Raw genomic sequence first — 12937 nt, 5'->3', positions numbered from 1 at the left:
AAAGTCAGGGAACAGAACTGTTTTTAAAACAAAGTTGCATTAAATTGTGTCTTCCTATCTCCCTACATATAGTAGGATCAACACAGGCAACAGCAGAGATTTGCACTGCCTCTCCTCCTAATACTAGCCAAGAGGCCCTTTGAAATTGGAAGAGTTGGTTAGAACCCATCCTGAGTAGAAGTTTGAAGAGGAAGGAGTATCTCAAACCCCTGAAGTAGAATAATCTGGGCAAGAACCAGCCCTATACAATACAAAACTTAAAGAATAAAAACAAAGGCCACAGGAAAGTCATGGGGTAGCCATCTTGTGAGAACTTCTATTAGGTTAAAGGAGTATAAAATGAATCACCTGAATGTGGGACTTCCCTTTTAAATTTTCAATTTTAAAGCAATAGAAACTGATCACCCTACCCAGAGCCAAAACTATATTATGAAGGCCCTATCCTGAAATATTCAGCTTGTACCAGAATAACTCCTATAAACAGCACATTCACTACAAATAACTGCTTTATTAGCAGTCCCACATTGAATCTACTTACTTGAAGAGCTTCTGAAATGTTTAAGATTCCAGAACTATCTTGAATTGCTCTTAGCATTAAAAAAGAGTAGATGGTGAAGGGCTGGTAGCCCAGCAGGCCTACTCAATACCACTTATCTAAAAAAACATTCTTATATAAGCTATTCAGACACACAAACTTTACCTGCTTTTTTTTTTTTTAATTTTTATTTATTTATTTATTTATTCATTTATTTATGGCTGTGTTGGCTCTTCGTTTCTGTGTGAGGGCTTTCTCTAGTTGCGGCAAGTGGGGGCCACTCCTCATCGCGGTGCATGGGCCTCTCACTATCGCGGCCTCTCGTTGCAGAGCACAGGCTCCAGACGCGCAGGCTCAGTATTTGTGGCTCACGGGGCTAGTTGCTCCGCGGCATGTGGGATCTTCCCAGACCAGGGCTCGAACCCCTGTCCCCTGCATTGGCAGGCAGATTCTCAACCACTGCGCCACAAGGGAAGCCCCTACCTACTTCTGATTTAAGAGTTTTACTGATAGAGAAAAAAAAAAACCTGTGAGGAGACCCACTCCCTTTGGCACATAGCTCAGGCATATTTTTCCCCAACATTATTCAGACAGTGAAATAAGTCAGGTCTCTCCAGTTTTAGTTCTCTTAGAGACATAAGATTGGCCAATAGCAGTTAGCCCTGAGTCAACCCCAAGGCACTATGATGTCAAAGGTACTTCATACCTACACCCCCAAACCAAAGAATTCACATAGACATTAATATACTCTAGAAGGAATAAGCATTTCAGATCAGCTTGTGACTACTGACCTGTCTCGTGTTTACACCATAAGAAAAGCCGATATAATAGCTGTTTTCCTGGAAGCCTTTTCCTGGGAGTCACAACAGGAAGAGACCTGTGAAGAACCTCAGGGAGCAGTCCTCTCCATTAGGCTGCAGCACTTAAGGTTTATCACAGGAAAAAAACCAACGATTCAGTCCTTGGCATCTGCTACTCCATCCGCATTGATGGCAAACATAGCTTCTTCAGCTTCAGGAAGACAAGGAGAGTCATAGAATTTGCAGATTCTGGTTTCCCCTCTTCCTTTTCTCAGGTTCAGTCTTGTTGTTGAGGCATGAGCAATGATATTTCCTCCAATAGGTTTTTTAGGATCTGCAGCAAACATGGCTGCTCCATCCACTTGGGCTACCACCTGGTTGGTGATTACCACTGCTACACCAAACTCATCAGCAAGTCGCAGAAGCATCCGCAGAAACCTGGCCAAGTACATCTGCCTGGCGGAAAGCTCACCTCGACACGAACAGTCTGTTCTGTAGAGGGCGGTGGCACTGTCTACAATTAGCAGTGCATACCTGGACTCTACCATCATGGCTGATGCTTGATAAAGGAGCTGGGTCTGGTGGTCTGTGTTGAACCCTCGAGCATATGCTACATTATCCAGGACATCACTGCCGGAGAGGCCATATCTCTCAGCCACTGCTAGCAGCCATTCTGGCCTAAAGGTACCCTCGGTGTCAGTGTACATGGCCTTTCCTTCACCTCCACCTCGGTCAATGGGAAGCTGGCATGTTACAGCCAACGTATGACAGGTCTGGGTCTTCCCAGTTCGGAATTCTCCAAACATCTCTGTGATGGATCCAGTCTCGATTCCTCCTTGAAGTAGTTTGTCAAGCTCTTTGGAGCCGGTAGTAATCTGTATGATCTCAGACCACCTTTGGTGGAACTCAGTTGCAGTGGTGAAACCCATTGGAACTAATTTAGCTGCCTCAGTCAGAATTTCATCAGCTTTGGCTTCACTAATCCCCTTAGTATTTATTAGCTCCTTCTTTGGTGCATAGGCAACAGCCTCCACAGCATGGAATCCAGCTTCTTCCAATTTCTTCACATCATTGGCATGTATGCCACATTGCTCTAATCGAGAAACAGGTTGTGGGCCAAAGCTCTCTTCTTCCACTGAAGTATCTGCGTTTGCTTCAAGCTGCATCTGCGTAGCCATTACTTAGTGTTTAATACGCCTGCAACGTAACTCGCCCGGGTGGGCTGCGCACTCCGACTACAGTCCGCCGGACCCGCGCGCGCCCGACCCCGGACAGACTGCAGACCCCCTCACCTGCGCCCCACTTCTCTACGCCCTTGCTCCAGCCTTCTGCACAAAACCCAGGCGAGTTTCAGCTCCTAACTGCGCTCCTGGGGCGCAGTCTCTGCTCTCTTCAGGCCTCGGTCTCAGGAGGCAGCACCCACTCCGTCTGCCGCCTTCGGAAATCCCTGTTGTGTTAATTTCTGCTTTAAGCAAAGTGATACATTCTTTTTCATATTCTTTTCCATTATGGTTTATCACAAGATATTGAATGGAGTTCCCTGTGCTACACAGTAGGATCTTCTTGTTTATCCATCCTATATATAATAGTTTGCATGTGCTAATCCCAAACTCCCAATCCATTCCTCTCCCACCACCCCACCCCACCCCCCAACCACAAGTCTGTTCTCTATGTCTGTCAGTAGGTTTCGTAGATAAATTCATTTGTGTCCTATAAGTGATATCATATGGTATTCGTCTTTTTCTTTATTTTTGGCTGCGTTGGGTCTTCGTTGCTGCGCGTGGGCTTTCTCTAGTTGCGGTGAGCGGGGGCTACTCTCGTTGTGGTGCTCGGGCTTCTCGTTGCGGTGGCTTCTCTTGTTGTGGAGCACGGGATCTAGGTGCATGGGCTTCAGTAGTTGTGGCTCGCAGGCTCTAGAGCACAGGCTCAACAGCTGTGGCACACGGGCTTAGTTGCTCCGAGGCATGTGGGATCATCCCCGACCAGGGCTCGAACCCATGTCCCCTGCACTGGCAGGCAGATTCCTGACCACTGCGCCACCAGGAAAGACCTCTTGTTTGTTTGTTTGTTTGTTTGTTTATTTTGGCTGCACTGGGTCTTCATTGCAGCATGCGGGATCTTTAGTTGCAGCATGAGGACTCTTAGTTGCGGCATGCAGACTCTTAGTTGAAGCATGCAAACTCTTAGTTGTGGCATGAATGTGGGATCTACTTTCCCGACCAGGGCTCAAACCCAGGCCCCCTGCACCAGGAGTGCAGAGTTTTAACCACTGGACCACCAGGGAAGTCCCTGTCTTTCTCTTTCTGACTGACTTCCCTTAATATGATAACCTCTAGATCCATCCATGGGTAACCACTCTTTTAATCTCTAACCTCATAGATTACTTTTGTCTGTTTTTGCACTTTATGTAAATGAATCATACAGTACGTGCCCTTTGTTTCTGGCTTCTTTACTCTCATTATGTTTGTGGGATTCAACCTTGTTGCATGTCATTGTGGTTTGTTAATTCTAATTGCTATCGAGTGTTCCGTTATGTGAATATACCACAGTTTATTTAGCCAATATACAGTTGTACATTAGATATAGTCTTTGGTATGCATGAAATAGTTCATCAAAAACAATTTTAAAAAAATAGCCTTTAAAGATAAATAACACATTGGGACTTCCCTGGTGGCACAGTGGTTAAGAATCTGCCTGCCAATGCAGGGGACACAGGTTCGATCCCTCGTCTGGGAAGATTCCACATGCCGCGGAGCAACTAAGCCAGTGCGCCACAACTACTGAAGCCCGCGCACCTAGATCCCGTGCTCCGCAAGAAGAGAAGCCACTGCAATGAGAAGCCTGCGCACTGCAACGAAGAGTAGCCCCCGCTCGCCGCAACTAGAGAAAGCCTGCGCGCAGCAACAAAGACCCAAAGCAGCCAAAGATAAAAATTAATTAATTAATTAATTTAAAAAATAAAGAAATGCTTTACCAGGAGCCTTTTTTAAAAAATAAATAAATAACACATTAAAAACTATTAGAGCAATATGAAGAGCTGCCTTAAGAGAGTCCTGCCTGAGGGAAAGGGATGAATCAGTGAATTCTCCAGGCCCCTGCTATCCTTCTCCTTGAGTAATAACTTAATATACTCATCAGGGGCTCAGAAGAAGTCTGTGATGTGCCAGGCAGCCACAGAGAAAGTCATTCTAAGTCATTTAGGGAGTACTGACTGGATGTGCAGTCTTGTGCTGGGCTCCCTGGAAACTAATATGAAGACTCAGCTTCTTCCCTCATGGCTGGTGTCTCTTGGGCTGGAGGAGAGAACACGGAATGTACTTCCAGACTGATGGGAGGTGGACAGCCGTGACCCCTTCTGCACAGGCTTCTTAGCGCATAGAGTCTTTGTTCTGAGTCCTTCAGCTGATGTGGAGTCTGAAGGATGAAGAGGTCATCTTTGGAGTGGCCTGAACTTGGTCTTCTCCCTCTTGGCACAGAAAGGTTGTTGTCAGTTTTTCCCCATTAGACATGTAGCTGGGTTTTATCTCCCCAGCATTCCCATCCCCTTCAAAGGCCTATGTCACTCCAGACTAGGGAGTATGGGCCTTTATCTGGGCTCTGTTTCCTCCCTGGGGATAGCAGGTCCCAGGCAAGAGAACTTGGTAAGCTCTCCCCATGGCTGTCTTATTCCTCCTCCTTCTGTGCCTACATGGGCTCCCCCAGGCTGCTGCAGGTAAGGAGCAGGAGTTGAGGGGTCCTTCACCTATTCACAGGGTTGGGAGGGACTGCTGCTGTTTCTCCTTAGGGGCCTGGGGAAGGCATCTGTCTCAAGAAGATAGATTTACGCCAGTTTACCTCCCCCTGCCTCTAATACTGGGAAAGATCCAGAGTCAGCGAGGGTCCAGGTCAGGTACAGTTTCCTTTAGAAAATAAGAACGGACAAGTAAATGCTCATCCAGAAGAGGAGAAACAAAAGGGAGGGGTATGGGCATTTGTCAACTATTCCAGCCTTTTCCCTCTTGCCCTCAGATTCCCTCACTTGCCAGGAGAGGTGGGGAAAGCCCCACCCTCTTCTCTCCACCTTACTTTTTTGTTGCTGTCACTTGAGAAATGTGCTCACAGTCAGGCCCAGTGCTGGGGGACCCCAGAAGGGGAAGAAGCCAGGGGTAGGAGGTTGACGGGTGGGGTTGTTGACCTGCTGGAGGTCTCTGGTCTCACACAGCCCTCTCCCCACAGACAACATCCAGGCCATCTATGTGGCACTGGGGGAGGCAATGGAGCTGCCATGTCCTTCACCACCCACCCTGCATGGAGACGAATTCCTGTCCTGGTTCCGCAGTCCTGCAACAGGCTCCTCCACTGCTTTAGTGGCCCACGTCCAAGTAGCCAGGCCAGCCCCAGACCCTGGGAAGCCCGGAAGGGAATCCAGGCTCAAACTCCTGGGAAACAACTCTTTGTGGCTGGAAGGGTCCAAGGAGGGAGACGCTGGGCGGTACTGGTGCGCCATGCTGGGTCAGCGCCACAAGTACCAGAACTGGAGGGTGTATGATGTCTCCGTGCTCAGAGGTGAGTGGGGGCATACAGACCAGGGGCCACTGGGAACCAGGGAAGCCCAGACAAAGAACTGAGGAGTCCCTCTCTCCCTCCAGGATCCCAGTTCTCTGCGAGGGCTGCAGATGGATCCCCCTGCTCTATCCTCTTGTGCTCTGTGGTCCCCGCCAGACGCCTGGACTCTGTGACCTGGCTGGAGGGGAAGGGTCCTGTGAGGGGGCGTGTGCAGTCCTTCTGGGGTGATGGGGCTGCCCTGCTCTTGGTGTGTCCTGGGGAGGGGCTTCCTGAGCCCAGGGGACGTAGACCAAGAAACATCCGCTGCCTCATGCCTCAGAACAAAGGGGTCAGCTTTAGCCTGGCAGGTAAACTGATGGACACTAAGGGAAGGGATGTTGCCTTAGCTAGGGGAGGGGGCCTATCTGTTATTGGCTGTTTTTATCCTCCGCTGCCTGTAGGAGGAGGGCTTTTTTCTCACTGACTGGATCTGTAACAGAGAAGGGGGCTGGTTAAGCCAGCTTTCTGATGGAATAGACCATCAGTCAAGAGGGAGAAGAGGAATTCTGGTGGAATATACCTTTGTTTAGAAATAGGATAATCTATGGGCTTCCCTGGTGGCGCAGTGGTTGGGAGTCTGCCTGCCGATGTGGGGGTCGTGGGTTTGTGCCCCGGTCTGGGAGGATCCCACATGCTGTGGAGCGGCTGGGCCCGTGGGCCATGGCTGCTGAGCCTGCGCATCTGGAGCCTGTGCTCCGCAACGGTAGAGGCCACAGCAGTGAGAGGCCCGCATACCGCAAAAAAAAAAAAAAAAAAAAAAAAAAAAAGAGCTAGAATGAGAAATAGGATAATCTATGATTTTTGTGGAATATCCCTTAGCAGCGAGGAAGAAGGTAAGAATTATTGCTGGGGTGGTTGTCTTTTGAAGAAAGGATATATGCACTGATGTTATAATGGCCCATTGATGGTGGAGGCAGAAGGAGAAAAAATATATAATTGTTTTACAATAAAAAGTCCATTATACAGAGAAGGAATGCTATTGGATGTAGAACAACCCATTTACAAGGCAGGAGGGAGGAGCAAATGACCATTATTTTGGTGAGCGGAGGCCAACTAACAGGCAGTGACTGGGGTTTATTTCCCTCTACATCCTCACACCTAATCTGGGGTCTGGCATGTGGTGGGCACTCAGCGAACACCTGTGGAGTGGATGAATGGAAGAATGAATAAACAGAAGGCGTTTTCTTTTTTTCTTAAAAGGGTGGATTACTGTGAAAGGCTTGAGATAAAAATCACAGTTATGGCTGGTGGTCCACCCTGGAGTTAGCCATCCATGTGTAGCCAGGGGGGCATCACCACTTTCTATCAATGTTGGTTTATGGGATCAGGGTGAGAGGCCTGGAAACAGGCAAAACGGGCTGGTGGATATTGGGGGCAAGGAAGTCTTCTTTTGGAAGAGCCCACCAGACTATGGGGGAAAGCCTTTCTTTGGGGCACAAGGGACAGACCCCCCTCCCTGCCTCCCTCCTCATCCCTCTTATCTTGCCCTTACTGCAGCCTCCATGGATGCCTCCCCTGCCCTCTGTGCCCCTTCCACAGAGTGGCATGCACCCTGGATCCTGATGCTGTCCCTCACAGTGGGCCAGGGGTTCACCATCGTGGTCCTCAGCGTCATGCTCTGGAGGCGGAGGGTCCAGGGGACTAAGCACAGAAGTGAGTCCCTCCTTCCCAGAGGGGTGGGCTCATATCTTGCCTCTATACCCTGTCTTCTCTAGGGGAGGAGCGGGGTAAGGAATAGAGCTCTGAGTTATCTGTGACTTCTCTGCCACACCTCATATGGCTCTTTCTCCCCAGATGCCTCGTTTCCTCAGTTCAAACCCGAGATCCAGGTCTATGAGAACATCCATTTGGCCCATCTCAGGTGAGGAACAACCAGGGGGCAGAGGCTTAAATCCCAGAGAAGACTGAGGTTGGGGTGGAGATGGGACGCTGGTTCCTGAGGACGTGGAGAATAGAAGTATCCTTAATGTCTTTCTGCTTTGCAAAACCCACAGCCCACCTGTCCCTAAGACCAGGTGATCTCGATGACATCTGCTGGGAAGTGTGACCTGCTGTCTCCCTGGCCATCTGGCACCTGAAAGATTCCCGAAAACCTTGGCAAGGGGGAGGGGGTGGGAGCGCTACTTCACAGTCCAGCTGGTCTCCAGCAGCCAAGCTTTGTGTGTGTGTGTGTGTGTGTGTGTGTGTGAAGGGGCTGGGGGCTGAAGGAAAGGAGAAGCATTATTCTGTGATGTCACCTATGAAAAGTGTGGTTTTCTGTCTCACAGGAGCCAGTGGAGGGGTGGCCCTGAGCCTGCAGTACCATGGGGTTGAGGGGAGCTTGGGGTAGCTGGGAGGGGTTGAGGAGGGGTGGGGATGAAGAAAAGAGACAGAGGAATCCAGAGACTTGAGCCGTGGTGGAGAATCAGTTACGGGGGAACCAAAGGACAAACGGGGGAAATTGAAGAAGAGAGAAGGGAAGAGGCTCAAGTCAGGGTAAAGGGAAAGAGATGGAGAGAGAGAGAAGACAAATAGAAATACAAAGTGGGAGGATTGAGGGACTGAGAGAATGGAAAGAAGACTCAACTTGCCTCTAAAGTAAGCCAGATCCCCACCCCTGTCTCATCCCCACAAAGAAAAGAAATTGAGAGAGAAGCACCTCTAATCAGACCCCAGACTTCCTCAGATGGAAGTGGAGGGAACTGAGTCAGGATGGGGGTACCTGTGCCTGGCCACCACCCCCACAGCACCCCTTTATCCTAGGCGCTCCACTGTGGCATCCGGAGCAGGGAGCAGCTTACCACCCTGACATCCTGGGGGCCCCTGGGCAGAGGGAGTGTCCACCGTGCTGGGTGGGTGAATTCCCTGGTGGGGTGAGTACTTGGGCCCTGCGTGCTTGGCTGTCAGTGAACCAGGACAAGTCTGGGCTGGTGAAGCGGGGGAGGGCACCGGTGCTCCCAGCTCCTAGTCTAAGGCAGAAATCAGCTGGCCTCCCGGTCACACCGTCACCACTCCACCAGGGGCCCCTTTGTGTGTCTACTCAAGCTTGGGCTTCACTGGAGAAAAGCTTTCTCAGAAGTCTTACCTAAAGCTTTCACGCTGCAGTGGCTTAAGCTGAGTTAATGGCAAGAAGGAGGATACCAATGACAGGTGGAGGACGAAGTGAAAGTTGTGGTTCACGTGCCAGCACCCCAGCCCAACCCACCAAGCAGCTATAGTTTGCTGTTAGAGCACATGCGTGTGCGCATGCACACACACACACACACACACACACACACACGGAGCAGTGTTACTGAACTCCCAGATAGCACTTTTTTTTTTTTTTTTTTTTTTTTTTGCGGTACGCGGGCCTCTCACTGTTGTGGCCTCTCCCGTTGCGGAGCACAGGCTCCGGACGCGCAGGCTCAGCGGCCATGGCTCACGGGCCCAGCCCCACGGCATGTGGGATCCTCCCGGACCGGGGCATGAACCCCCGTCCCCTGCATCGGCAGGCGGACTCTCAATCACTGCGCCACCAGGGAAGCCCCCAGGTAGCATTTTTATTACATTTACTCTTCACAGTTCCCCAAGCCCTCCTTCCTGACCTACTAAATTAATCTCTCCTAGCAGGACCCTCCTGCTCATCACACCTGGTGCCCTTTCGATCCCCTTGCCTGGGACCCACAGCTCCGTCAAACACCTGCCTTGCCAGAGAGCTGGGGCTGAGAGAATGCATCAGCAACAGACATCTAGAAAAGACCAAAGATTTAGAACAGGTGTTCTTTATGAGGCTGGGCTCTGGGTTGGTGCCTCTGGGCAGGAAGGGGCTAGAGCAGTGCCTGTAGGAATCGGGTTTGGGGAGGGGTCCGTGAAGGTGCTGGGCCCAAGGGGTGTGAGGTCTCTGTACAAGATCAGGCAGATCTCAGAAGTGTCTGTGCCGGTGTTTCCAGGGCCACGGCGATAGTGGAGGAGTCTTGGGTTGAAGGCTGGTGGAGGAGGTGTGCTCCCCAGGTGAAGCTGGCCACGAGGATGAGCGGGGTGATGAGGAGGAGGCTGGGGAGCCGATGCGGCGTGGTGGCTGCATTGCACAGGTCCTGCTCGCAGCAGTGGTGCTGAGGAGTGTAGGAGAGTGACCAGTAGGTGGCATGGCCCTGCAGAGAGCACTGGGTCCTTGGGAGGCAGGCTTTCCGCTTGATGACCTCACTGTTCTATGGGACAAAGAGGGGATGCTGAGGCAGGGGCAGGAAGGAGACAAGGGCCACGAGGCCACAGGGAAGGCAGGACGGATGGCGGTGGGGAAGGCCTAGGGAGTCCTCCCTGAGGTACCAATACAGATGCCACAAACTTTCTCATCCTGACACTCGGTAGGAACAGGGTAGCAGGGTTTGCCAAAGTTGTAGGTGTAACAGTGGAGCCGTCTCCGGGCAGGGGAAGTGGCAAGACCTGTGGGGTCGGAGGAGATCAGGCAGGGAGGAGAGGCAAACAGGACAGGTGAGAGGCTGAGCCCAGATTTGGGAACGGGATGCATAGACAGAGGTGATACACAAAGTGGGGAGAGAGGAGCAGTGAAATGGAGGGAAAAACAACAGAAGTAGAAAAAGAGATACAGAGAAGGGAGGGGGGATAATACAGGAAAAGAAAAAGACAGAGGCACGAGGGATACAGTGAGTGTGAGAGACACACAGACATGAACAGAAGCCAAGAGAATCAGAGATGAATACAGAGAACGACACAAAAAGCCAGGCCAGGACGGGGAGGGGGTGCCAGTGAAGAAGTTAAGCAGATGGTGCTAAGCCAGATGAGAAAATAGGAATTAACATTGACCAAGGGGCCCAGCAAAGAAACAGGAGGTGAGATAAGGGTCAGGGGAGACAGAGGCTTGTCAAAGATGCCACAGGAAAGAGACAGTTATTCTCAAATGCCGTTGAAAGGAAATGTTTCTTGTTCCACCTCATCAGGCTGTCCTGAGACCATTCCCAGTAGCTTTTCTTTCCAAAACCCCCACAATTCCCTCCTTGGCATTTCTCAGCACCCTCTCCGCCAGCCACCCCCCACCCCCAGAACTCAGGCTCCTCCACAAGCCCCTGCCAGCACCACCACCCCACCCTGCGCCCAGTCCCCAAGGATTCCCCAGCCCACCCTTACCCAGTGCCCCACCGAGGAACAGAATGCAGAGGAAGATGCTGGAGGTGCCCATGGCTGGACCCGGGGCTCAGGAGTCTGGGAGAATGTGATCTGCACCCAGAGATCCTAGAGTTGGAGAGATGGAGCATCTGAGCGAGACAGGGAGGGAGCAGTAAACAAACACATGTAGGGGGTGAATCTGAGGGTGGGGTGGAAGCCGGACCAGATTGGACCCTGGCCTCACAGTTCTCACATCTTCCCTGTCTCCTACTAGAGCCTGCTCTTGCCTTGAGGGTGTCCTCCATTCCCGCAGCGTTGGTCTGTTACTCTTAGCTGCGTCTGTCGCTCCTGAATGGTGTCTGTCAGCGTCTGTCACTTCCCCTCCCACTCCTTTCCCTCCCTCCCCTTGTCTCAAGCTGTTCTTTGCTCTCTCATCTCCTTGTTTTTGTTTCTCTGTCTTTTGTCCTTCTGTGCATTTAAGTCTGTCAAGGTCACTCTCCTTGACCTTGAGCCCTGGCCCAGACCTGTTTGCAGCCCACATCTGTTGGCGAGCGGTGTTTGAATGTGGACTCAACAATCCCCCACCCACCGGCCCACAGAAAGCCCAGCTGCAGCTGCGTAAGGGGGGACGCCACCCAGCTTCCGATCCCTTTGATCCCCCCAAGCTTCAACATTCTTACCCCATCATTATCTCTCCCAGCCTTACTGCCTTAGAGGAAAGAATTAATCATGGGTGTGGCCAGAGGGACTGATGTGTTTCCACTGGTGCAGGGATGAGGGTCAGAACGACCAGGAAGGAAGGCAGCGATAAGATTTGGGGAGTACGGGTGGTAGAGTCTGGAAGACGGGGGCTTAAGAGATTGGGGAGAAGAGCTGCACCTGGGGAATCAGGGCAGAACGTACTGGGAGTAAGAGGCAGACAGGGTGGGGGAGATGTGAGGCGGAGGTGAGGCAGAGGAGACAGGTATCCACTGAGCAGCAGTTTTCAAAACATTTATCTCAGGACCTCTTTACACGCAAAAATTACTGAAGACCCCAAAGAGCTTTTCTTATGTAAGTTATATCAATATTTGCTATATGAGAAATAGAAACAGAATTTTTTTTTTTTTTTTTTTGCGGTACGCGGGCCTCTCACTGTCGCGGCCTCTCCCGTTGTGGAGCACAGGCTCCGGACGCGTAGGCTCAGCGGCCATAGCTCACGGGCCTAGCCGCTCCGTGGCATGTGGGATCTTCCCGGACCGGGGCACGAACCCGTGTCCCCTGCATCGGCAGGCGGACCCTCAACTACTGCGCCACCAGGGAAGTCCCGAAACAGAATATTTTAATAGGTTCATTTAAAAATAAAAAAACAATAAACCTATTACATGTTAACAAAACATAGTTTTGTGAAAAATAATTCCTTTTCCAACAGTACAGTGAGAAGAGTGGCATGGCTTTACCCTTTGGGGAATCTATTTAATGTTGGGCTTAATAGAAGAAATAGAAGATGGCTGGGTTTTCACATCTGCTTCTGCATTCAACCTGTTGGGATTTGTTGTTTTGATTGAAGTATCTGAAGAAAATCTGACAGATATGTAGTTGGAAAAGGAAGACGGTGGGGGACCCTCTAAAAGGGCCTTAGGGGCCCGCAGGAGGTCTAGGGCCACCGTTTTAGAATTGTTCCTGAGATGGAGGAGTGTGGGGATGCTAGAGGATGCTGAGAGCTCTTTCTCCTGTGGGGGCCCCTCCCTGTCCCCACTGGGGCCCCGGTGGCTGCTGGAGGAGTCTCTTTCCTTCCTTTTTATTGCCCTATAAAGCCCAAGGCAAGCACAACTGGAGAAAGCCCCTGCGCAGCAACGAAGACCCAATGCAGCCAAAAAAAAAAAAAAAAAAAAAAGCCCAAGGCAAGGGGGATAAAAGGCTGGCAGAGCGGGGCCAGGGAGGCGGGTGGGCGGGA

At 51.0% G+C, this 12937-nt stretch overlaps 3 protein-coding genes across 4 annotated transcripts; 1 reads left to right on the top strand and 2 right to left on the bottom strand.

The window, feature by feature from the left end:
- Window positions 1-1490: 1490 nt before the first annotated feature.
- On the bottom strand, window positions 1491-2513 carry LOC307059148 (DNA repair protein RAD51 homolog 1-like; the record flags this gene model as incomplete). 2 transcript variants are annotated; one of them, XM_079712890.1, is made up of 2 exons in its annotated part: window positions 1567-1605; window positions 1728-2513. In XM_079712890.1, the coding sequence occupies 2 exons, from the start codon at window positions 2511-2513 to the stop codon at window positions 1567-1569; spliced, it is 825 nt and encodes a 274-aa protein (XP_079569016.1). The 2 variants fall into 2 exon arrangements, with proteins under 2 accessions (XP_079569015.1, XP_079569016.1); XM_079712889.1 differs by having other exon boundaries at window positions 1491-2513.
- A 2476-nt stretch (window positions 2514-4989) lies between these two features.
- LOC307059434 (lymphocyte antigen 6 complex locus protein G6f-like) lies at window positions 4990-7784 on the top strand (the record flags this gene model as incomplete). Its single annotated transcript, XM_079713396.1, has 5 exons — window positions 4990-5047; window positions 5551-5880; window positions 5964-6227; window positions 7417-7572; window positions 7714-7784. The coding sequence occupies 5 exons, from the start codon at window positions 4990-4992 to the stop codon at window positions 7782-7784; spliced, it is 879 nt and encodes a 292-aa protein (XP_079569522.1).
- Window positions 7785-9788: 2004 nt separating this feature from the next.
- On the bottom strand, window positions 9789-11074 carry LOC307058974 (lymphocyte antigen 6G6e-like; the record flags this gene model as incomplete). Its single annotated transcript, XM_079712668.1, has 3 exons — window positions 9789-10085; window positions 10223-10320; window positions 11023-11074. 3 exons carry the CDS (start codon window positions 11072-11074, stop codon window positions 9789-9791), a joined length of 447 nt encoding a protein of 148 aa, XP_079568794.1.
- Between the last annotated feature and the right edge of the window lie 1863 nt (window positions 11075-12937).

This window comes from Hyperoodon ampullatus (assembly GCF_949752795.1).
Source record: "Hyperoodon ampullatus genome assembly, chromosome: 10".
NCBI classification, from domain to species: Eukaryota; Metazoa; Chordata; class Mammalia; order Artiodactyla; family Ziphiidae; genus Hyperoodon; species Hyperoodon ampullatus.
This window is presented reverse-complemented; position numbering and strand designations above follow the sequence as displayed.